Genomic DNA, 23,697 nt, shown 5'->3' with positions numbered 1-23,697 from the left:
GTATTAAAGCGAACACCAGCAGTAAGTTTGAGAAACTGAGATTATAATACACATAAAAAGAGTGAGGTTCACTACTGTCATGGAATGTGCTGACCTTACCCAATAAAACAAAAAAAGGCTCAAGGAAACCACTGCAAATGTCCAAATGTCAGAAGAGAAATAGCCAAAGGAACCAACCAGTGGCCATCAAATAAAAGTTTATTAGAAGAGCACATTTTGCTACCAAAGTGTGTTCTAATAAACTTCATCCTTAGAGGGCAAACCTCTAAAAGTAATTAATGTCTATGCTCCAAATATAGATGACCCTAATTTCTTTCATAAAAATCAACATTTCTGGGTCAAATGCTCTCAATTATCACACTATAATTGGAGGAGATTTCAACTTCCCAATTGATCCTTATCTGGATCGCTCTTCAAATTGCAGACCTGCCAAACTCAAAGTTCGCAACTCACTAAATGTTCTTATGTAGTCCAATGGGTGGTCTGATTTATGGAGATTACTTTATCCAACAGCTAGTGATTACTCTTTTTTTTTCTGCTCCTCATCACATCTATTCAAGAATTGATTATTTTTTGGGTACTAAGGACTTGATTCTTATGTTAAATATGTGCTGCACAGATACATGAAATATTGACTTCTGACCATGCAGCAATATCCTGTGACCTTATTTGGTCTTCTAATAAAACAACTTCCTCTACTTGGAGAGTTAATACTTCTTTACTCTCGGATCCAACATTTCTGCAACATATCTCCCAGAAATCTGTTAAATTTTTTGATAATAATAAAGATTCTGTAGCATCTTATATAACAATATGGGAAGCATTCAAGACATGACTAAGAAGTGAAATAATTAGTTATGTATCTCATCTTCGTAAAACCAATAATGCTAAACTTAATAGACTTGAGAAGGAAATTCATCAACTTGAAATTACTTTATACTCCTCATCATCTAAGTTTACACTTCAAAATCTCAGATCTCTCAAAATGCAGTATAAATTCTCTTTTATCAAGCATGTCCAATATTATCACTTTTAAGCAAAATGCTATGTATTATACAGATTCCAAACTGATAGCATCTTATCTTAAAGGCAAAAGAACAAAACAACGTATAGCTGTTATAAATCTTCTGCTGGAGCCTCTTTGACATCTTCTCCTCAAATACTTGAAGCTTTTGAATCTTTTTAAACGTCATTATATTCTTCAGAATGCGCAGCTCATGATATTGAAATTTCTAAATTTCTTACATCATTAAATCTTCCTTGCCTTACTGATCATCAAAGAAGCCAGCTAAATCAACCTATTTCCCATGAGGAGATCATCTCTGCAATTAAAAAAATTGCCTTCAACAAAAGCACCAGGTCCAGACGGTCTACCAATGGAGTTTTATAAATCATTTTTCACCTTCATTTCATCTCATCTCATTTAATGCTTTACTACCACACTTTGTTAGATTCATCATCTCCAGGTCACTTTCTGGATGCAAATATCATAGTACTACCAAAACCTAATAGAGACTCTGTACCCTTGTACAAAATTACAGACCGATTTCATTACTAAATGCAGACTATAAGATTTACACAAAGCTACTATGTTGCAGAATGGAGACTATTATTCAATCGCTTATACATAGAGATCAAGCTGGATTTGTAAAACTCAGATATGGTGCTGATAACACTAGGTTACTGGTCATCTCATCTACTTCGCCCGGTCTGAAAAATGTCCTGTATTATCTATCTGTCTCCTTGGATGCTGAAAAAGCTTTCGACCGGGTGGAGTGGAAATATTTGTTTAATGTACTTAGACATTTTGGTTTCCCTGAATTCTTCATACATATGTTTCATTTATTGTATTCATTCCCATCTGCTCAAATTGCAGCTAATGGTGAACTTTCTGCCCCATTCATACTACGCAGAGGCACCAGGCAAGGCTGCCCTATTTCTCCTATATTGTTTAATTTGGCTCTTGAACCTCTTTTGGTGGCTATTCGAAACTCAAAAGATATCACTGGAGTTATGGGCAAGGTAGAGTTCAAGCTTTCAGCATATGCTGATGATATCATGCTATACCTTACTAAACCATGGGCATCTACGAAGGCACTTATTCAGCTAATTTCTCAATTTTCAATGTTGTCTGGCTACAACGTTAACTGGGATAAAACTGAGTTGATGCCTTTAAATGATGCCTGTATTCCTTTCAATATACCTGGTTATTCTCTCAAACGGGTAGTCTCTTCTATTAAATATTTGGGTGTCTTTTTTTGATAGAGATTTCCCTACCACTATTAAAATAAAATAATAAAATAAGATTATAGCAAAAGTTGAAAATTCTCTCTCATCCTGGTCCCCACTTAGCTTAACATGGTGGGGCAGGCTTGACACTATCAAAATGATGATAGTACCCAAAATTACATATACCCTGAGCATGATTCCTCTCCTTTTTCCTAGTTCTTTCTGGAAAAATTACTCTCTAATTTTCTGTGGAATCTTCGGTCACCCAGAATCTCCTTAAGTAAGTTAAAACTAACTAAATCGCAAGATGGGGTAAGATTTCCCGATCGATTAACATACCATAAAGCTTTTATTATTTGTCAGGGCTTAGAATGGATCACGCCCTTCAATACTACTTCTCTGCCTAGATGGCTAATTCTTGAACAGTCCATTATAAATCCATTAATACACTCTCATCTAATTAGCATGCATCTTCCCAAAAATATTGCTTCTAATCCCGTTATTAACATCACTCACAAATTATTATCCTCTTTTGATAAGCAGCTAAATATACCCTGGTCTGCTACCATACGCATGCCTATATGGATAACTCCAAATTTATAATTAATAGAAAACACATTTCCTGTCACAATGGCAACGTATTGGTATATGGGATCTTAGCAATTTCCTTGATTTAAATAATCATATTTGGAAATCATTTTCTGTTATGAAAGCTGAATTCTCTTTATTAGACTCTCAATTCTATCAATGGTTACAACTTAGCTCAATGCTAAAAAATAGCAATTTACAAATTCAAAAAATGTCGCATATACCTGAACTTAATGATATGTCCAAATGATTCCAACTTACTGGGCATGTTGCATCTCATATATATAAATTTATCTTTAATAAATCTCCTATTAAACGTATAGGTTTACGTAAATGCTGGGAAGAGGATATCCAGCAACCTATCTCAGACAAAGTATGAGAACAGATATGAAGTTCACTGTTTAAATGTTCTAAATCCTCATCGGTAACAGAAGCTCTTTATTTTTTCACTCATAGGTCCTTCTATCTCAAATTTATGTTGGTCTTGCCAATCTCAACAAGGCACTATCAAACACATTACATTTGATTGTATATGCATTCAAAAGTTCTGGAAGACCATATGGTCTATATTAGTAGATATATTCCATCTTTCTGGTCCAATACTATATAAATATGTGATACTTAAAGATCAATGTTTTAAAAACACTTTAAATTGAATTTAGCTTTGACAGTAGTCTTTTCACACTGGAAAGTTCTACATCAAGCTACTTATCAAGAATGGTGGAATTTGTTATTTCAAACTTATAAATATGAAACATATTTTGCCAAAAAATCAATTCATTTTACTTTGTATAAGGAAAAGTGGTCTCTTTTGATATCTTATTTTCAAGATGCAAAATGAGAAGTGTTCACGTATTTATATTATGTTACATGCATGAATCATACTCTGATTTATATCCTTTTTCTTCTCCTCTTTCTTTCTTTCTATATTCTCCAATGTTAAGTCAAATTGTATATTACATTTGTTGTTACTCATGCTTATCTTGTACTAAAATTAATAAAAATACTAAGACTTAAAAAAAAAAAAAAAGTAAATAAATAAATATGTACGTACATACATATATTTCTTTGAAGGGGTGAACAAACAGGTGGAAAAAGGTGAGCCGGTCGATATTGTGTATCTGGATTTTCAAAAGGCATTTGATAAAGTACATCATGAAAGACTCCAGAGGAAATTGAAAAAGTCATGGGATAGGAGGTAGTGTTCTATTGTGGATTAAAAACCGGTTAAAAGATAGAAAACAGAGAGTAGGGCTAAATAGTCAGTATTCTCAATGTAGATAGTGGGGTTCCCCAGGGGTCTGTGCTGAGTACGCTGCTTTTTAACATATTTATAAACGATCTAGAGATGGGAATAACTAGTGAGGTAATTAAATTTGCTGACGACACAAAGTTGTTAAATCGCAAGAGGATTGTGAAAAATTGCAAGAGGATCTTAGGAGACTGGGCATTCAAATGGCAGATGACGTTTAATGTGAGCAAGTGCAAAGTGGGAAAGAGGAACCCGAACTATAAATACATGATACAAGGTTCCACATTAGGAGTTTCTGACCAGGAAAAGGACCTAGTTGTCATCGTTGATGATACACTGAAACCCTCTGCTCAGTGTGCAGCTGCGGTGAAGAAAGGAAATAAAATGTTAGGTATTATTAGGAAAGAATGAAAAACAAAAATGAGGATGTTATAATGCCTTTGTGTGACCGCGTCTTGAATACTGTGTGCAATTCTGCCATTGTATCTCAAAAAAGACATAGTGGCACAAAGGTACAAAGAAGGGCGACGAAAATGATAAAGGGGATGGGACAACTTCCTGTGAGGAAAGGCTGAAGCGGCTAGAGCTCTTCAGCTTGGAGGAAAGATGGCTGAGGGGAGATATGATAGAGGAGAGGCACAGGTAGAAGTGAATCGCTTGTTTACTCTTTCCAAAAATATTAGGACTAGGGGGCACGCAATGAAGCCACAAAGTAGTAAATTTAAAACTGAATCGGAGAATTTTTTTTTTCATTTGTACCCCACGCTTTCCCACTCATGGCAGGCTCAATGCGGCTTACATGGGGCAATGGAGGGTTAAGTGACTTGCCCAGAGTCACAAGGAGCTTGCCTGTGCCTGAAGTGGGAATCGAACTCAGTTCCTCAGTTCCCCAGGACCAAAGTCCACCACCCTAACCTTCACTCAATGTGTAATTAAACTCTGGAATTCGTTGCCAGAGAATGTGGTAAAAGCAGTTAGCTTACTAGGGTTGAAAAGAAGGTTAGGATATCTTCCTAAAAGAAAAGTCCATAAGCCATTATTAAGATGGACTTGGGGAAAATTCACTGCTTATTTCTAGGATAAGCAGCAAAAATTGTATTGTACTGTTTTGGGATCTTCACTGTTGGAAACAGGATACTGGGCTTGATGGACCTTTGGTCTGTCCCAGTATGGCAACGCTTATATTGGCCTTAAATTTTTTAAAGGATCAATTTATTTATTTATTGCATTTGTATCCCACATTTTCCTACCTTTTTGCGGGCTCAGTGTGGCTTACAATACATTATGAATCATGGAAATACAATTTGTTACAACTCGGTTATGGATTACATTGTGATGAGTTATGCGAGACAAGTCAAAGTATCGTTAAGGAATATAATAATGGAGAAGAGCACTGAGACATTGAAAGGAAATAACGGAAACAAAAAGGGGCAATATATAATAACAGGAAAACATTTGGTATACATTTTCTGTGAGTAATGGTATGAGTGTGGTGAGATTACGGGGGATAAGAATTCAGAAGTGGCTGTATTGATGCATTACTGAACAGTGAGTGTGGGCTTTATGTGTTTTGGTTCTTTCCGTAAATTTTCTCAAAAAGATGGGTCTTCAATAGTTTGCGGAAGGTGCCTTGCTCGTAGATCGTTTTCAGGTTGCGTGGCAGTGTATTCCAGAACTGCGTGCTCATGTAAGAAAAGGTTGACGCGTGCAGTGCCTTGTATTTCAAGCCCTTGCAATTAGGGAAGTGGAGGTTGAGGAAAGTTCGGGATGATCTTTTAGCGTTTCTGGGTGGTAAGTCTATTAAATCAGACATGTAAGCTGGGGCTTCACCGTGAATGATTTTGTGGACTAATGTGCATACTTTAAAAGTAATACGTTCCTTGAGTGGGAGCCAGTGTAGCTTCTCTCTTAAGGGTTTTGCACTTTCATATTTTGGTTTTCCGAAGATGAGTCTGGCTGCTGTATTCTGGGCTGTTTGAAGTTTCCTCAGTATTTGCTCTTTGCAACCTGCGTATAGTGAGTTGCAGTAGTCCAGATGGCTGAGTACGAGGGATTGCACTAGGCTGCGAAAGACGGATCTTGGGAAGAATGGTCTTATTCTTTTCAGTTTCCACATGCAGTAGAACATCTTTTTGGTTGTGTTGTTTGCATGAGTTTCGAGTGTTAGGTGGCGGTCGATAGTGACTCCAAGGATTTTTAACGTTTCTGAGATTGGAAGGTTTAGTTTTGGTGTGTTTATAGTGGTGAATTCATTCGTGTTGTACTGGGAAGTGAGTATCAGGCATTGAGTTTTTTCTGCATTTAGTTTCAAGCGAAATGCATCTGCCCAGGTGTTCATGATGTGTAGACTTTGGTTGATTTCATTGAAGATTTCTTTAATGTCTTGTTTGAAAGGGATGTATATTGTTACATCATCGGCGTATATATATGGGTTGAGGTTATGGTTTGATAGGAGTTTTGCCAAGGGGATCATCATTAGGTTGAAAATGGTTGGTGAGAGGGGTGATCCTTGTGGTACTCCACATTCAGGTGTCCATGCAGCAGACGTGGTTGAATTCGATGTGACTTGATATGACCGCTGGGTTAGGAACCCCTTGAACCAGTTTAGGACATTTCCTCCAATGCCAAAATATTCAAGTATGTGTAATAGGATTTCGTGGTCAACCATGTCGAAGGCACTTGACATATCAAATTGTAGGAGGAGTATATTGTTGCCGGTTGCAATCATTTGTTTAAATTTAGTCATAAGGGTAATTAATACTGTTTCTGTGCTGTGATTCGACCGGAATCCTGATTGGGCATCATGCAGTATTGAGTGTTTGTTTAGATAGTTTGTGAGTTGTTTAGTTACCATTCCTTCGGTTATTTTGGTTATTAGTGGTATGGATGCTACTGCATAAAACTGTACATTTTTGTTGGCACTTATAATACCTATGCAATTATATATAGAAGTTATTTCTGTGTGTAAAGCATGCTTTACATTCTAAAAGTATTAAGGGCTCCTGTTACGAAACAGTGCTACTGATTAGCATGTGCTGAATGTGAAGAAGCCCATGGGAAGTGAATGGGCTTTTTTTGCATTCAGTGCATGCTGATCGGTAGCACCATTTCGTAAAGAGAGCTCTAAGTTTTCAAATACATTTCTGGAAATACTTTGCAACTCTTTGCATGCATTCCTTGTAATCATTGTTTCATCGCCTGATGGTATTCATGACATCAGAGCCAATGTGAACCAGTTTGGATGAAGGTTGTAAAAGGCAATGTGTGTAGATACTGCATTTTCAAGACAACTGCATTTTCAAGACAACCTGAGTCCCTTTTTTTAAATTGATTCCACAGTTCAAATACAGTCTTCCATTAATCCACAGCTTACAAAGAAAAAACCCTACTTTCTCTAGGACTCAAGTGTCACCAGAGCCCCACAGTACAGGATTCATTTATGCCACTGCATTGAACATGGCTGCTCCCAAGTAACTAGGGGCAATGAAAGACTGGTTTACAGAATTTCAAAAAGCAGTGGACAACAGAAGCATGCTAGTTATCACCAATTATACAAAGCAGAGACCACATGCACAGCTCAGTGACATGGGGTATTTAGTGGACTCACTTGTGCCCATGGAACACCAGCTGCGACTCCTCAGCAATCTTCCAAACTCGGACAGTGCCATCCCTCCCACCAGCTGTGACACAACGCTCCCGGCTTAGGCTGTCCATCCCCATCACCGCGTCCTGGTGCCCGAACCTGCAGTTCAGGAGAAGGCAGAAATACCACAAAATTCAAATCACATTCGCTTCTACCAACAACTTGAAAGAGCTAGACAGAGCTGTGGCCATCTTGAGAGGCCCCATCAGAAGTCCTCTAAGAAAGGTCAACCTAAAATCTGCATGGCCTGTGATGAACTGGTCACAATGAGGCCCTGGAACACCAATGTGCATGGCTCAGCCCCCAAACTGATCTAAACTTAATAGGGCTGGGGACAGGGTTAACAAAGTCTATATCCTTGTAAGTGGGAGAGGGGTAGATGAGAAACATGTGTATAGCTAATCCAAAAGCACTTTTCAGTGGAATGCATGAAGAAACGTCCAGAACAAGATACAGGCTGGTGATGCTTTGAATAACCTCACACTGGTGTCAAATATGGTCATGGAATGCTAAAAGACATGGGATAAAATCAGAAATCCACAAGGGTCTGTGATATTGCAGCAGAAAGATAAACAGGCCTTGCAGTCATTGTTAGCTTTTGGGTCTCATGCTCCTGTCCAACACTTTCAAGTTGGAGGAATAACCTCAGTCGGATCTGGCACAAAACTGGCTACAGACACATCTATCATAACTCCATGAGGGTACTACGCTAAAACCTCCCCTTTCAATGTTTCACTTTCCTGGAATGTTTCCGCAGGAATCGCACTCATATAGAATGAACCTCAGTGTGTGACAGCTGTTTCCTCCCCATCTCTCCCAATTTAAAAACAAAATCACTAGCCTCTCTCCTTCATTTACTTTTGGGTTAAGATATCCTTCCTCTCCCACAAACATGCAGCCTGGCTCCCCTTGCTATTATGGTTTCCAGATGGGCAGATAAAAGCAGGGCAGAGCTCCCCTGTACATGCTCTGGGCTGGACATGCCATCAGGCCCCAGCTTATCTGCTGAACACTGAAAATTCAGTAAGGAAGCCAAGCATTTGTGGGCAATGCTGGGGGGGACGGAAGGGGAAGGAATAGATCTCACCACAGCACTTTCCCTATTCCCAACAATACTGGCTCAAATACCTAAAACAGTACTGGTCCTTACAGAGTTTCCACATAGGCGTTCTCAGCCACATTCCAGACTTTGAGGGAGCGGTCATGAGAGGCGCTATACAACTGGTGAGTGCCTTTGCGAAACGAGAGCGCCTGTGTAGGAAGAAAGAGAAAGGGTGTCAAGTAACAAGCTTGTGCCACTCCCTAACACTCACTAGGAATTAAATCCTTGGCCATCAGATTGTCTCAGCTATTACCATGCTGGCCTCATCGCACATATGGAAACAGAGAAAATAAACAGCCTATCCAATGTGACCATTCACGCCAACAATTAAGTTCTACAATCCCTTCCTCTCCCTCAGAAATCCCATATTCTGGACAACCCCCCCCCCCCCCCCACCTGACAAATGGGTTCCCACTTATCCAAGCAAGTTCCCAAATTTCTGGGTGCACTGGGACTTCAACCCAACCTGAGGTCATAGGATTCCCAGAAAGAAAAATACCAAGCTTTCATCTCACAAAGACCAAGGGACCAATGCTCAAAGGAAACTGGGCTTACAACATTTCATTTAGACTGGTTTTAGCAGTGACCAAAAGTGTTATGCTAATGAGTTCGCTTATATTAAAACTAGCTTATTAGCAATTTTGTGCAGTGCTCAAAAACAGCATTGCACGGAAACTCCCTGCCCTAACAACTAAAACCTGACAGCTCCTGAGCTGTTGGCAAGTTTACTTGATAGGGCAGGGTGACCAGAACTCCCTGATGGTCCAGTGGATCCCAATCCTGACCCCGACCCCCCCCCCCCCCCAAACATTTAAAACTCCCTGGTGGTCCAGCATCCGTCTGGGGACTACTTTATTCTGCTGGAGAAGGCTATACAAGTGCTTTTCACTTTGTAAAACATTATTATAAGAAATGAAAGGGTGGTACTTTTGCACTTACCACCCTTTCATTGTGGTGTTGTTTTTTGCCAATGATGAAGAGTTATTAGCTCCGGAGGTGTTCTACCTGGAGCTCTTTTGAGGCTTTTTCCATCCACTTCACTTCCATTCGACTATTACCAAAGCATTACCCTGTGCTGTAGTCACACACATTTTTTTTGGATACATCAATGTCTCATGACCCCTGAGGCAGGCACTTAGTGCCGAAACATGGTGCCGTGTCAGGTATCACGTTATTGCAAGTATAAGCAATAAAGTGTTTTTCCTACTGATGACCATCCAACGTCCCTGGTTTTTCCTCAAGCCTTCTCCAGTCATTTGCCTATCATGTTCTACTTTCGGTTCTCTCTTTGCTTCTTATGTTAAATACTGAAATGTTTTTAAAATTATGCTCCATGATATACTTAGTGGATGATGATGATGATCAAACCAGCATAAAGTTGAAAAAAAAAAACAACAACGGTTCTTTTGAAAGGAATCTGTGGAAAGTCAGCGAAGGAATGAGGCAGCTCAAACACTTACTGATACTGCATCTCGATGGCCTGGGAATGTGTACAAGTGTCTGCAGGTCTCAGTTTCCCAAATCAGGATCAGCTTATTTTTATCACCTGTTGCCTGGAAAGAAAAACAAAAAGGGGGAGGGGGGTTACTGAGCACCTTTAATAGAAGAATAGCCTGTTAAGAACATGCACCCTCCCACCACATCATCAAACATACACACACTTACTACTACTGCTAAGCATTTCTATAGCGCTACTGAACGTATACAATGCTGTACAGAGCTTATAAACTATTCAGTACATAACATAAAAATAGCCATACTGGGTCAGACCAATCATACATCTAGCCCAGTATCCTGCTTCCAGCAGTGGCCAAGCCAAGTCACACCTGGCAGAAACTCATCATTCCATACCACCAATCCCAAGGAAAGCAGTGGCTTCCCCCATGTCCATCTCAACAGACTTTTCCTCCAGGAACTTACCATATCCTCCTGCAGCAAGTTCCAGAGCTTAACTATTCCTTGAGAGAAAAAACATTTCATCCTATTTGTTTCAAAAGTATTACAATTCCTGCTGCCCAAGTCATTTAACCCTCCATTGCCTTAAGTACAGACTGACGTTTTGCTCACCAATGTGATAAATAATTAGATTGCAAACACAACCACTGTGATATTTATGTGTGAGGTGATTAAATCTGCAGATGACACAAAACTAATTAAGATTGTTAAAACACGTGAAATATTGCAGGAAGATCTTAGGAAACTGGCAGACTGGGTATCCAAGTGGCAGATGAATTTTAATGTGGACAAATGCAAGGTGATGCAAATTGGAAAGAATAACCTGAATTGTAGTTACCTGATGCTAGGGTCCACTTTGGGGGTCAGCACTCGAGAAAAAGATCTAGGTGACGCTGTAGATAATACAATGAAATCTTCTGCTCAGTGTGTGGCGGCAGCCAAAAAAGCAAACAGGATGCTAGGAATTATGAGGAAAGGGATGGTGAATAAGATCGAAAATACTATAATGCCTCTGTATTGTTCCACGGTGCAACCGCACCTTAAGTATTGCATTCAGTTCTGGTCACCATATCTCAAAAAATATATAGTGGAACTAGAAAAAGTTCAAAGAAGAGCAACCAAAATGATAAAAGGGGATGGAACTCCTCTCGTATGAGGAAAGGCTAAAGAGGTTAGGGCTCTTCAGCTTGGAAAAGAGACGGATGAGGGGAGTTATGATTGAGGTCTACAAAATTCTGTGTGAAGTAGAAGTAAATCAATGTTTTACTCGTTCCAAAAGTACAAAGACTAGGGGAGGGGACACTCTAGGAAGTTACATGGAAATACTTTTAAAACAAATACGAGGAAATATTTTTTCACTTAACAAATAGTTAAACTCTGGAACTCTTTGCCGGAGGAGATGGTAACAGCAGTTAGCGTATCTGGGTTTAAAAAAAAAAAGGTCTGGACAAGTTCCTGGAGGAAAAGTCCATGGTCTGCTGTTGAGACAGACATGGGGAAGCGACTGCTTGACCTGGGATTTGCAGCATGGAATGTTGCCACAATTTGGGTTTCTGCCAGGTACTTGTGACCTGGCTTGGCCTCTGTTGGAAACAGGATATTGGGCTAGATGGACCAGTATGGCTACTCTTTATGTTCTTATTTCAAATTTTCTGAACTTATTGGTGAACTTCATGCACCTGAAAAGCACTCTACTAACACCTAACAACAGGAAGGGGATAGAAGAACTACAACATAGACAGGAAAGAGGGGAGGGTTAAACAAAAAGGGATAATGAATTTGTATTCAGAGTTACAGTGGAGTCATAGAGATCCCAAAAAATCATTTAACAATGGAGAAGGCATCCATGGAAAGAAAAGTTTTTAAATCTGCTTTGAAAGTATCTAAAGAAGGATACTGCCTTAAGTGAGCTGGTAACAATTCCAAAGTTCTGGAGCTTCAACCGAATATATACTGTGTCTAGAATATTCATGATATATTTCCCTGTAAGTGGGTACATAAAGGCGATGATGTTGTGCTGATCTAAGGGGACACAAAGGAACATACGGAACTAAATAGCATGCTAAGTATAGTGGTTCACTGGACGAACAGGTTTTGAATACTAGCAGTAAACGTTTGTAAGTTATATGGTGTGTAATTGGTAACCAGTGGGCTTTTATCAAGTAAGGTGTAACATGGTCAAATATTTTAGTCCATTAATGATCTTGATAACCATATTTTGAACGAGTTTGTAAACACTGACTATCTTTAACACGGAGACCCATATATAAAAAGAGTTAGATTGGCTAATAACCAAAGAACGCATGAGAATGTTCAATGCAGAGAGATAAATCAAAGACTGGACAGATCTGTTAAGTCTAAGCCTGTAAAAGGAGTGCTGTACAACTAGTGAAATCTGAGAATAAAGGGCGCCTGGTCGTCATGGCACCTAGAAATTGAATCCTGGAGCCTGATATTTCATACCCCCGAAAGCTCCCCCCCCCCCCCCTTATTCCTAGTAGTTAGAATGTAAGGCTACAGCAGGGGCATAGCCACACCTCGACGGGAAGGGGGGCCAAAGCACAAAGTGTGTGTGTGTGGGACACATTTTGGCCCACCTCCCCGCCGCTGCTGCACGATGGTACCTCCAACCCCTGCCAGCTGAAGCATTTGTCCTTTGCTGGTCTTGCATTGCCTGCCCTGCTCTGTTCTCAGTTGCGCTGTGCATGCTCGTTTTAGTGAAACTGAGCATTTGCGCCGTGCACGCTCTTTTTAATGAAACTGAGCATTTGCGCCGTGCACACTCTTTTTAATGAAACTGAGCATGTGTGACGCATGCTCACTTTCACTAAAACGAAAGTGCACGGTGCAACTGAGAAGAGCAGAGTAGGCAATGCAGTGAGACCAGTGCGGGGACCCCGCCAGCCAAACCGGGGGGGGGGGGGGGGGGGGGGGGCGCTAGGCCTCCATGGCCCACCCCATACCTACGCCACTGGATTAAAGTACAGGTGCTAGGTAGCCCTTAAAGAGATAATACACAAATGCTCTTATCAAAAGCCAAGTCAGAGTAAACACGCACTCCCTAGGCACAGAAATTGGACTGCCTGCTTATTGCCCAACAGCAATGACACAACTTGTGTTTATACTACCTGATGGAAAACAGATCTTTTTTTCTCACAATGTCTATGCAAGACAGCAGCTGTACAGCTGGTAGAAAGAACCCTAGATTGTCCCAGCAGTGCAGAGAGATATAAAGAGGAGTCCAGTTGAGCTCTACAGTTGATAGGCAATTCACAATGACAGCTTGGATCCGATGAGTGATTAGGTGAATTTTTGTCTCCAAAGAGGCCTTTTTTATACAGTTCTCACCAAGGATCCGACCCCAAAGAAAATGTAAACAGTTAATTTTGTTTTGAACATTCTGACTCCACAAACTACAAGAATGTTTATTGTACATCACTGAAGATGCAGTTCTTGGAACTCTGGAAAGTCCTCGGACCTAGGCACCAGTGTCTGAAGTCAACCGGAGAGCCTTATCTCTGTACAAGTTAAGGGAACAATAGCTGTGCAATAATGATATCAGCTAAGTAGGCCAGAAAGTCTGCTGATGAGCAAATTCAGGCTAAAGTTCCTCCTGAATCATAAATTGATGGAGGTTGCCAAGCTAAGCTCTGTATTATAGCTACATAGGCAGGAGCCTAGACCCCTACAAGCCCAAGGAATGTCTGCTAAGGAAATAAACTTGATGCAATATGCCCCACCAATATCAGAGGCAAATGATTCTCTAGAGAGTGAAAAAGAAGCTGTGCTTCCTGAGCCAGCCGAGCATTTTTGGTTGCCCTTGCCTGGTGATAGGCTGTTGTTGGGCGATTGACCTACCATAAAGCTTCCACTGGAGGCCAGAGACCTTGAGCTGTTTGATCAAGACAATGGGCTCCCCAGATGGAAAGGCCGACGTCATTACTATCCAATCTGAGAAGGCAAGGAGAAGGCCTCTCTGGAGATTACAGGACACAGCATCCAGTCCAGACTCGCTCTTGACTGAATCATCCAGGGAAGGTGAACCTGATAAGTCAGCGGTAGTGGGAGACCATCTACTGAGTAAAGATGGTGAGGTCCCACATGAGGACACTCCAGCTAAAGGGAGCCCATCTAATGTGGCTGAATGGACCTTAGCACCTGGATGTAATCCCAAGCCCATAGGGTGAAGAGATATAGAAAATTGGAGCTTTGAAGCTTGAGCTTCTGATGCTCTGATGGGAGAAAGACTTTTCCCAATTTGGTGTTGAATAATTTACCAAATCATCTAGATAAGGTTGCACACAAATGCCTTCATGCCAAAGAAAAGCAGCTCCTACCACCTCCATTATTTTGGAAAAAGGCAAATGGCGTTGCTCGAAATTGATGTTTGCCCAGAATGGCGAAACAAAGAAACCTCAGATGAGGCCAAATTAGGTTAGGGAAATAAGCTTCCTTGAGATTGACAGAAGACAGATACTTGTTTGGTTGAGCAGCTGTTATTACTGACCCCTAGTCACCATCCTGAAATTCTGGACTTGAGCGTTCTGTTGAGGTTTAGGATCGGTCGAATGGAACCCCCCCACCTTTTTGGAACTACAAAGTAGACGGGATACTTTCCTTGACTTCTGTCACAGAGAGGGATAGTTTGTACCACCCGTAAGCATGGTCCTGCAGTGTGGAAAAAACTGCAAGCCTTTTCAACTGCATCTTGCAGGGAAACTAAGAAAAATAAATCAGTGAGTGGGTGGGGGAACTCCAATTTGTATCAGTCCCTTACGATATCCAAGACCAACTGGTCTGAAGTGATTTTAGTCCACTCCTCCAAAGATCAGGACGGATGTCCTCCAATGACAACATTCGTGGAGTGGACCGGCAGCTCATCATTGGGCAGTGCGAGAGGATTTAGAGAATCTGGACGCTGGAGCAGTTTCTTCTGTCTCCATGAAAGGAAGAGTGTTTCTGTTGGAAGGAAATGAGATCTCTCATAGGAAGATGACTTCCTTAGCCTATAGAGTCTAACATCTCTGAAACTGGAGCGAGGCTGAGCTGACCGAAATGAGGTCTTAGGTTTGTCCTCTGGCAAAAGTTGACCTTTAGAGTCAACCAGATTCTTCACTATCCTTTCCAAATCTTCCTAAAGGGCAATCTAGCCAATCTGGACTTTGAAGCTACATCTGCTGTCCAGTGCCAAAGCTAGCGCCAACATCTTGCAGACACTGCCAGGGACATCTACTTAGCTGTAACTGTAAGCAGACCATAGAGCAAATCTGCCAGATCAACCTCAAAGGGGGGGGGGGGGGGGGGGGTGAGGCAGATCTCTATAAAAGCTTTTTAAACTGAACTCAGGCATTCCTGAGCTGCATAAAAACCACATACTGTTGCCTGTAAGCACAAGGAAGCCACTTCAAAAGAAAGCTTCAGCAAAGATTCTAGCCTGTGATCCTGGACATCTTTAAGAGCAATGCCACCTTCCATAGGGAGTGTGGTCTTTTTAATCACTGCAGTGATCAGAGCACCCACCAGCAAATTTAGCTTAAAGCAGCAAAGAATGAGATTTGGAATTTGATATACCGTCTTTCTGTGGCTACAATCCAAGTGGATTTAGAGATGATCCCACCACAGCCAGCCTTTTCCATAAGGAGGCATTACCATCCCTTATTACTGAGGCTTTAGAAGTTTTAAATACTTAATCTCCAGAGCCTGAAAATGTGGCAGCTATTTCTCGTCCTCTAACGTCAGGAACCATGAAACCACCAAAGGCTTTTCTTTTCATGCTGTGACTCAGGAATTAACACATGCATCCAGCTACTTACTTTGTACTTGGGGCAATGGAGAGGTAGGTGACTTGCCCAGAGTCAAAAGGAGTTGCAGTAGGAAAAAGGAACCTGGTTCCCAAGCCACCGTACTAACCATTAACCTCAGAGGTGTCTCACTGGGAGAAATTAATTTATTTGTTGCATTTGTATTCCACATTTTTCCACCTACCACCGTACTAACCATTAACCTCAGAGGTGTCTCACTGGGAGAAATTAATTTATTTGTTGCATTTGTATTCCACATTTTTCCACCTACCACCGTACTAACCATTAACCTCAGAGGTGTCTCACTGGGCAGAAATTAATTTGTTGCATTTGTATCCCACATTTCCCCACCTATTTGCAGGCTCAATGTGGCTTACATTGTTCCGCCATGACTAACGTCATACCAGAGTAAAAGATACAATTAATAATTACATAAGAATATGGGTAACATAATGGAATAAAGCATCAGGTATAAAGAGATCACAATCGAAATAACAGTTAAAAGCAGTAATGCGCTAAAGTTCAAATGATGGATTGTTGTGGTATGCTCTGTTGAAGAGGTAGGTCTTCAGTGATTTCCAAAAGCTGATTAGGTCACGCATTTTTTTCACATCAACTGGTAATGCATTCCAAAGCTGTGTGCCTATATAGGAAAAGCTGGATGCATGTGTTAATTCCTGAGTCACAGCATGAAAAGAAAAGCCTTTGGTGGTTTCATGGTTCCTGACGTTAGAGGACGAGAAGTAGCTGCCACATTTTCAGGCTCTGGAGATTAAGTATTTAAAACTTCTAAAGCCTCAGTAATAAGGGATGGTAATGCCTCCTTATGGAAAAGGCTGGCTGTGGTGGGATCATCACCCTCTTCAGCAAGGATTTCTCCCTCCTCAAGGGGGTCAGAATGGCAAGAGCCAGGGCTGCTTCTGAACCATGACCCAAATGTACCGATTCCTCATCTAAGTCCTGCTGAGTATCCAAATGTCTTTTCTTAAAAGACTGGTCAGCCAAACTTAAGAGAGACTTTGTGGAGCTAAGATAAGGCCAATTCCTCTTCATCAAATAATTTTGATGCAGGATTAAAACAAAACTCTGGAGAGTATGGCACCTCAGAGGAAGCAATATGGACATTTCTACGACTATCTGACACTGACTGAGCAGAGGGGACATCTGACAAAGCAGAACTCAAGAAAGGAGCTGCTGACATAGGGTGCTAAAGTTGAACCGGTGCTTCAAAGATGGCTACTGGTGAAGCACAGTCTGTGGAAACTGCCATGGAGCCCACTAAAAGAGAAGCTTGCATCCTTTCAGCTCCAAGTGAACTAACACCTGGGCCAGTTTGGCAGTAGGGGAAAGAGGAAGGAGCCCAACACTGCTTACTGACTCCCACGTGAGGAATAGCGCTTAACAGGTTCCACAGATGCTGTTGTAAAAAAGAAAAAAAGAAAGGCACATGTCCTGAAAAAATAAAATCCTCAAAGAGTTGTCTTTACTGAAGCAGGCGCTGCAGCACTGGGTGCAGACTGCACAGAAACCCCCTCAAAACCAAGTAGCTATTAAAAAAAAAAAAAAGGCGGCGGCAAGGGATTAGAAACTCAGTCATAAAATAAATCGCAAAAAAAAAAGGGGGGGGGGGGGGGGGAAGAACCCAAGCTGCTATGAAGCACCCCCAGCTCCACTGAACCCACTAAAGGCCAGGACCAAGCATCAGCATCTACCAAAGCTGCACAGGTTACATCCTTCTGTCTGCTGGAGATAGAGAGAAACTGACTGCAGTGCACTGTGTCCTTTATGGGCAGAGCTCTGCATGGTAGATGGGCATAAGTCACAAGTTCTGATTGGTTGGGATGCCATAGAAGTATGAATTGTATATGTAAATGAGTAGGAAGCCAACAAAGTGGCTCGAGAAAAGTCTAGCAAAATTAGTAGAAATTGTGAAGAAGAATTTGGAGTAGATAAAATAAAGAAACATGATTCAGTGGGAGACCTGTAAGAAGCAAGTTACAGTAGTGGGATAGAAGCGGAGGAGGGAGATGGGACGTTAGCTGGAAGGGCAAGTAGGATCCAGAGGTTTTTTTTGAGTGGTGGTGTAAACACAGCAGTTTGAAGACTAAAACATTTCTCTACCCTTAAATATGTTCAAAATTCTGTTATACAACATATCTTCTGCCAGTGTTGCTATGCTCAAATAAGCCCTATCCTTAAGTCATTTCATTGGCTCCCTATCATTTCTGTATACGGTTCATAAGCCTTTTACTGATTTACAAGTAAATACATTCTGCAGTTTCGCAATATCATTGCTCTCTCAGCTTCCATAACTCCCACCTCCTTGAACTCTGTTCATCAGGTAACAACTCTTATCTGTTCCCTTCTCCACCACCAACTTGAGTCCATTCTTTCCATTTTGCTGCACCATATGCCTGGAATAGATTTCCTGAGTTGGTACATCATGTTCTGTCTCTGGCCCTACTCAAATCCAGGCTAAAAGACCACCTTTTTGAAGCTACTTTTAATTATTTGCCCCTTATTCAGCTGTTCAAAACCCATGTTGTTTCAAATCATTCCTATAATAAAACAGAAATCCCTGATCTCTCATTTGTCTGATTTGGACAGATTGTAAGCTATGTCGAGCAGGGACCATCTCTTATGTGTTCGTGTACATCACTGTGTATTGTCTAGTAGCACTACAGAAATTTATTTATTAGGATATATATATATATATATATTGTTACATTTGTACCCCGCGCTTTCCCACTCATGGCAGGCTCAATGCGGCTTACATATACAGGTACTTATTTGTATTTACCGCCTTCTTGAAGGAATTCACTCAAGGTGATATACAATAAGAATAAATCTAATATGAGAAATAGACAAATTACAGCAGTAAAAACATTCAAGTAACAATATGTATATTCCTTCCTATGCTAGGCCTGTTACAAAAAGCCTTTACATTGCTTTATTTGGTTCTCACAAGTTAGCCTAATACGTTGCCATCTTTTTAACATACAGTGCTTTCTCAGGACTGAGGAATGACACTTCAAGGATGCAAATTTGGCTGGAGCTGAGCAGGACTTTCATATAAGCTGGATATAACCTTGGGAGGTGCTGAGAGAGACTGAGGATACAGTGAGCCTAAGATGGCCAGAATGTTTCAGTTTTAGGAAGAAAGGACACAAGGGTATTGTAATATGTATTTTTGCTCTGTGACTAACTGCACGCAGTACTGATAGCAAATTAGCCAATGGCCACTGAGTGTGCACATGCATACACATCAGGAGAGACTGATATGATACAGAAACAATCCATATACGGCATAGGCTACCTAATGATTCTAGTTTAGGGGAAATCATATGATTTGGGAGAAAACGAAACTTACAAAGAGTATATATGTGATGGCTGGGACAGTGTTAGCTGAGCAGTCTTTGTTATTCAAGATTTGCGTCTTGCTTTGCTGTATGATAACTTGCTCCAGAAAGAACAATTACTTTGTATTTGGCTTAGTGATATACCAATAAAGATTTTTACTGGTTGCGCCTATATCTAAGTCTAAATTGCCTCTCTTATTTTTTCAGCCCACGAGGCTGAAGTGTTTCCCCTCCCAATGGACCAGGGATAACACAAATACAAAGTATGGCATAGTATACTACTTACAATGCCAACAGAAATAGTAGGAGAGGGCTCGTCTTCAGAGCAGAGGGAGATGTATATATCTATTTATTCTGTGCTGATTTGAATGTTTTTGAAGGCTCATGATATTATCAGTGTAATGTTTGAAATTTGTTGTATATTTTAAAATGTTTTAAAAAATTATTTTTAAATTCAGTTATAGCCAGTATTATATAATATGGCCTTTCTATAAAATATATTATTAATAATTAAAATAAGCATTTTAAACATATATTAATATATGAAAAATTTTTTGTCCAAAAGTAAGGAATATTGTAGATGAAAATATTCGAGTTATTCCCCAAGTTTTCCACGTCATCACTGTGGTGAGTTACCATTACCATTTTTGTTTTGATTAATTATCCATTTATTTTCAAATTACTATATAATAATATATGAGAATGTTAAATTACTAAATGCAATGTTAAAATATTAAATGCTTTAGGTGTTTATATAGGCTTATATATGTATGCTTGATGAGTCTAAATATTATTTTTAATTCTTGGTTTTATTCATTATATGTTAACAATTTTTAAAAATATATTATTTCTATGTTTTGTATTTTATGTAGACCCCTGACGCAGGTGCTAGTCACCGAAACACGGCCCGTGTCGGGTCAAGGCTCATTCATTAAAGAACTTTGTTCCATTTTAAAGGCCCGTGGTGCTGATAGTATACTACTTACAATGCCAACAGAAATAGTAGGAGAGGGCTCGTCTTCAGAGCAGAGGGAGGGTGCAGGCTCTCATGATGCAGGCGTCTCGCCTGAAGGGTGTTGGAGGGACTGGTGATTCCAAGTGGTTGAGGAACAGAGCAAGTATTTTTTTCTATGTTTATGGACTGAACTGCTATAAACAGGTGTTTAAAAATATGTGTTTGGGTTTGCAGGGAAGGACAGGATGGCAGCTACAAAGATAGAAATTTAAAATTTAAAATAGTTCAGCTTATGTGGGATTTGAACTCTAATTCAGCACTAGAGAGGAAGAATGGATTCTCCTTTGAACTCATGTGGTCATTTAAGACCAAGACTGAGATTACAGAAGTCATACTGAGCAAACTTTAGTACCCATGAGGTGTCTTTTGTATTAGGAAATGGGCCAAAAGTAAGCATTAAAATGCAGTGGTGCAGCTAGAACTGAATGAACCCCAAGAGGAAAAATTAAGATGGACCCCTATAACACCATCCTCCCAAGGTAGTGAAGATTTGGAGGGGGAGGATCCTTTCAGAGCTCCAGTAAACAAAACACATTCCAAACCTATATAGAAAACCTGTTATAGTAATAGAAATAGAAGCTGGAATGCAAGATATCAGAGATGCATGTTTCCCAAAGACGATTATTACAATTAAAAACAATTCAGAGAAAAATACTATTTTCTACCTTTCTCTGAGCATTGGGCTTTGGTCTCACTTTCTCTTTCCTACTTTTGTCAACTCTTTCCAGGGTCTCCTGTCCTTTTCACATTTCCCTAAGTCGGCACCATCCATTTTTCCTCTTGTCCCTTATCCGTCTTGACCAGCAATGCCACCGTGTTCCTGTCCCCTTCCTCACCCCAATTTCAGCATCTACCCATCATATTCATTATCTCTCCTCTGTGTCCCTATCTTACTCTGTCCAGCATCTCCTGTGCATCCCTGTCCAGCACCTCTTCTCTGTGTCCTTGTCCCTTCCCATGTCCAGCTTCTCTCTCCTCTTCCCATCCTCCTGCACCCCCCACCCTGGTGCCAGCATTTCCTCCTTTCTCAATCTGACCCCCTCCTCTTGTTGTCCGGTATTTGTTCCTTCCTCCCTCCTTCCATTTGTCCAACAACTCTCCCAGTTTGTCTCTCTGCTCCCCCACCAGGTCCAGCATCTCTCCCTCTCTCTCTTCCCAGGTCTAGTCTCTTCCCCACCCCCCCACCCCCAAAACCAGCCAGGCATTTCTCCATTCCTGGCTCCCCCCTCCAGTGGATCTGGCATCTCTCACTCCCTGACCCCGACAGTGCTTTTCCTCTGCCACTTCCCACCCAAAGAAGTTACATCAGAGGAAAAGGAAAGTCCCTCTCAGCAGCTATCTGGTTTCACTGCTGCCAGTCCCAGTTTAGAGGATTATGGAGGGTGAGAGAGATGCTGAACAATGGGGATAGTGAGCAGCAGTTCGATAGCAGGCGGTCCATGTCATTAGGCAGACCTAGGCATTTTTCCGGCTTACTCAGTGGTACCTATGCCCCTTGTAAAAGGGAATCCATATGTGGTTTTGCTGGATTTAAGGTGTGACAGATAGAAAAAAGAGGTCTTGCAGGCAGAAAGCCAGCTTGTGAAGAGTGCATACCATTCCATCCCATACACCCTGTAATATAGAAACAAAGGTTCCCTCAATACAACACACATACAGGATATGTTCCTGTAATACAGAAACTCATGTTTTTCCAGCACCATAGCACATACACACACACCTCCTTACCAGGTACTTTCCATCTGATGAGATAGTCATGGTCAGGATGTGCGCTGTGTGGCCATGCTGATCCTTTGCCCCTTTCTGCCCCCGTGGGATTACGCAGATCTTCTTTCCAGAGTATACATCCCCTGCAAAACAAATTCTGTGTAATGAACACTCATCAGCAGAGACCTGCAGTGCAGTATGTCCTAACACATGAAAATTACTAAGAGGCAAACCTTTGATAATGCAGGAATAGCACAGGCAGAAAAACACATCCAAGAACCCAATTCGCCAGAGCTCAATATGCAAGCACCAAGTGATCCTGACCAAGCAAGAGGCCTTAGTAACAAAAAAAATGTCTACATTTAAAGGTTGCCCATTTGCCCTGTCCATGCCCTCTCCCCACATAGAGAGAGCGATTAGAAAATCAGAAAGCTAAGCTTGATGATGTCTAGTCTAGTGACCAAAATCAACTCAGATGCCAGAGAACGGCACTGTATCACTCCATTTCTAATGCACTATCACTTGTTACCTGTTCATTACCATATTCAATACAAAATTCTTATATGAGCACATAAAGTACTTCATACTGGTATTCCAGCCCATTTGGCTTCTACCATTACTCTACATACTCATTCTGGAATACTGTGCTCTTAAAATGATGGGCAATTTGTATTTTTAATACATAACCTTGATGGCTGGTACTTGAGTAAGCTGATACTGTTCCACCCCCCAACTCTTTCCTATCTGAAAAGACATTTTTTCCATTAAATGTTATAATTTGCACACTACTCTGTCAAGTCTTTTCAAGAGTGCTGCATTCAAGCTAAATAAACCATAAACCATGTACAGGTTCTGGAAAACAGCAACCCCCAGCAGGACAGCACCAATAACACCATGCTGAAATTCTGGAAGATGTCCTGTATATAGACAAATGGTGAACAGAGCACTAGGGCTGGTGTAAGGGCACTAGACACCCTAGCCAAACTTTCAGCCTTGCCCCTTTCCCCGTTAACTTTCAAACATTTAGTGCCCCCAGTCCCCCAAACAAAATATCTTAATAATAATTAAACAATCACAATTACACTGATATCATCCCCGTGAGAATGAACCTGTGTAAATACATAATTGGTCATCATACTTTTAAACATTAATATAGTTAAAAAGGAGTCTTACTGAATAAATGGGAGGCATATGGGATCTCGGACAAAAACTCATGTTTCCTACTTAGTAAAACTTACGCATTAGGGAAGCAATGCATACTTAAGCATTGGATGCAAGAACCTTCATGTGTATCTGGAATTGTTACTTGCAAACCATTTCCCATAAAGCAACAAGTGCTGTATTAAACAGGTTCCAGAGTGTTTCCTAAGTTTTAGTAAGGGGTTACTCTGGAGTTTTCTGCCTGGGGAGGATCAGGATCTCAAAGGTTTTTTGTAAGCTTTCGATTATGTATTAGTTTGATGACTTTGCTCACACTAGTTATTCGGCTGTTTGATGGTGGATTCTTTTGATCCTGAACAAGATTGCTAATCCTTACAAATCTTGA

The 23,697-nt window shown here is 40.8% G+C and overlaps 1 protein-coding gene across 1 annotated transcript in view; it reads right to left on the bottom strand.

Annotated features, from left to right (window-relative positions):
- RRP9 (ribosomal RNA processing 9, U3 small nucleolar RNA binding protein) overlaps positions 1-23,697 on the bottom strand; it is a 63,395-nt gene that overhangs the window by 13,249 nt on the left and 26,449 nt on the right. The window contains exons 7-10 of the mRNA XM_030207542.1: positions 22,173-22,294; positions 10,275-10,367; positions 8,863-8,963; positions 7,677-7,811 (exon numbers count right to left, since the gene is read on the bottom strand). Of these exons, the coding sequence (XP_030063402.1) occupies positions 7,677-7,811; positions 8,863-8,963; positions 10,275-10,367; positions 22,173-22,294 (451 nt within the window). The remainder of the gene's footprint in view (positions 1-7,676; positions 7,812-8,862; positions 8,964-10,274; positions 10,368-22,172; positions 22,295-23,697) is intronic.

This window comes from Microcaecilia unicolor, chromosome 6 (assembly GCF_901765095.1).
Source record: "Microcaecilia unicolor chromosome 6, aMicUni1.1, whole genome shotgun sequence".
Classification (NCBI taxonomy): Eukaryota; Metazoa; Chordata; class Amphibia; order Gymnophiona; family Siphonopidae; genus Microcaecilia; species Microcaecilia unicolor.
This window is presented reverse-complemented; position numbering and strand designations above follow the sequence as displayed.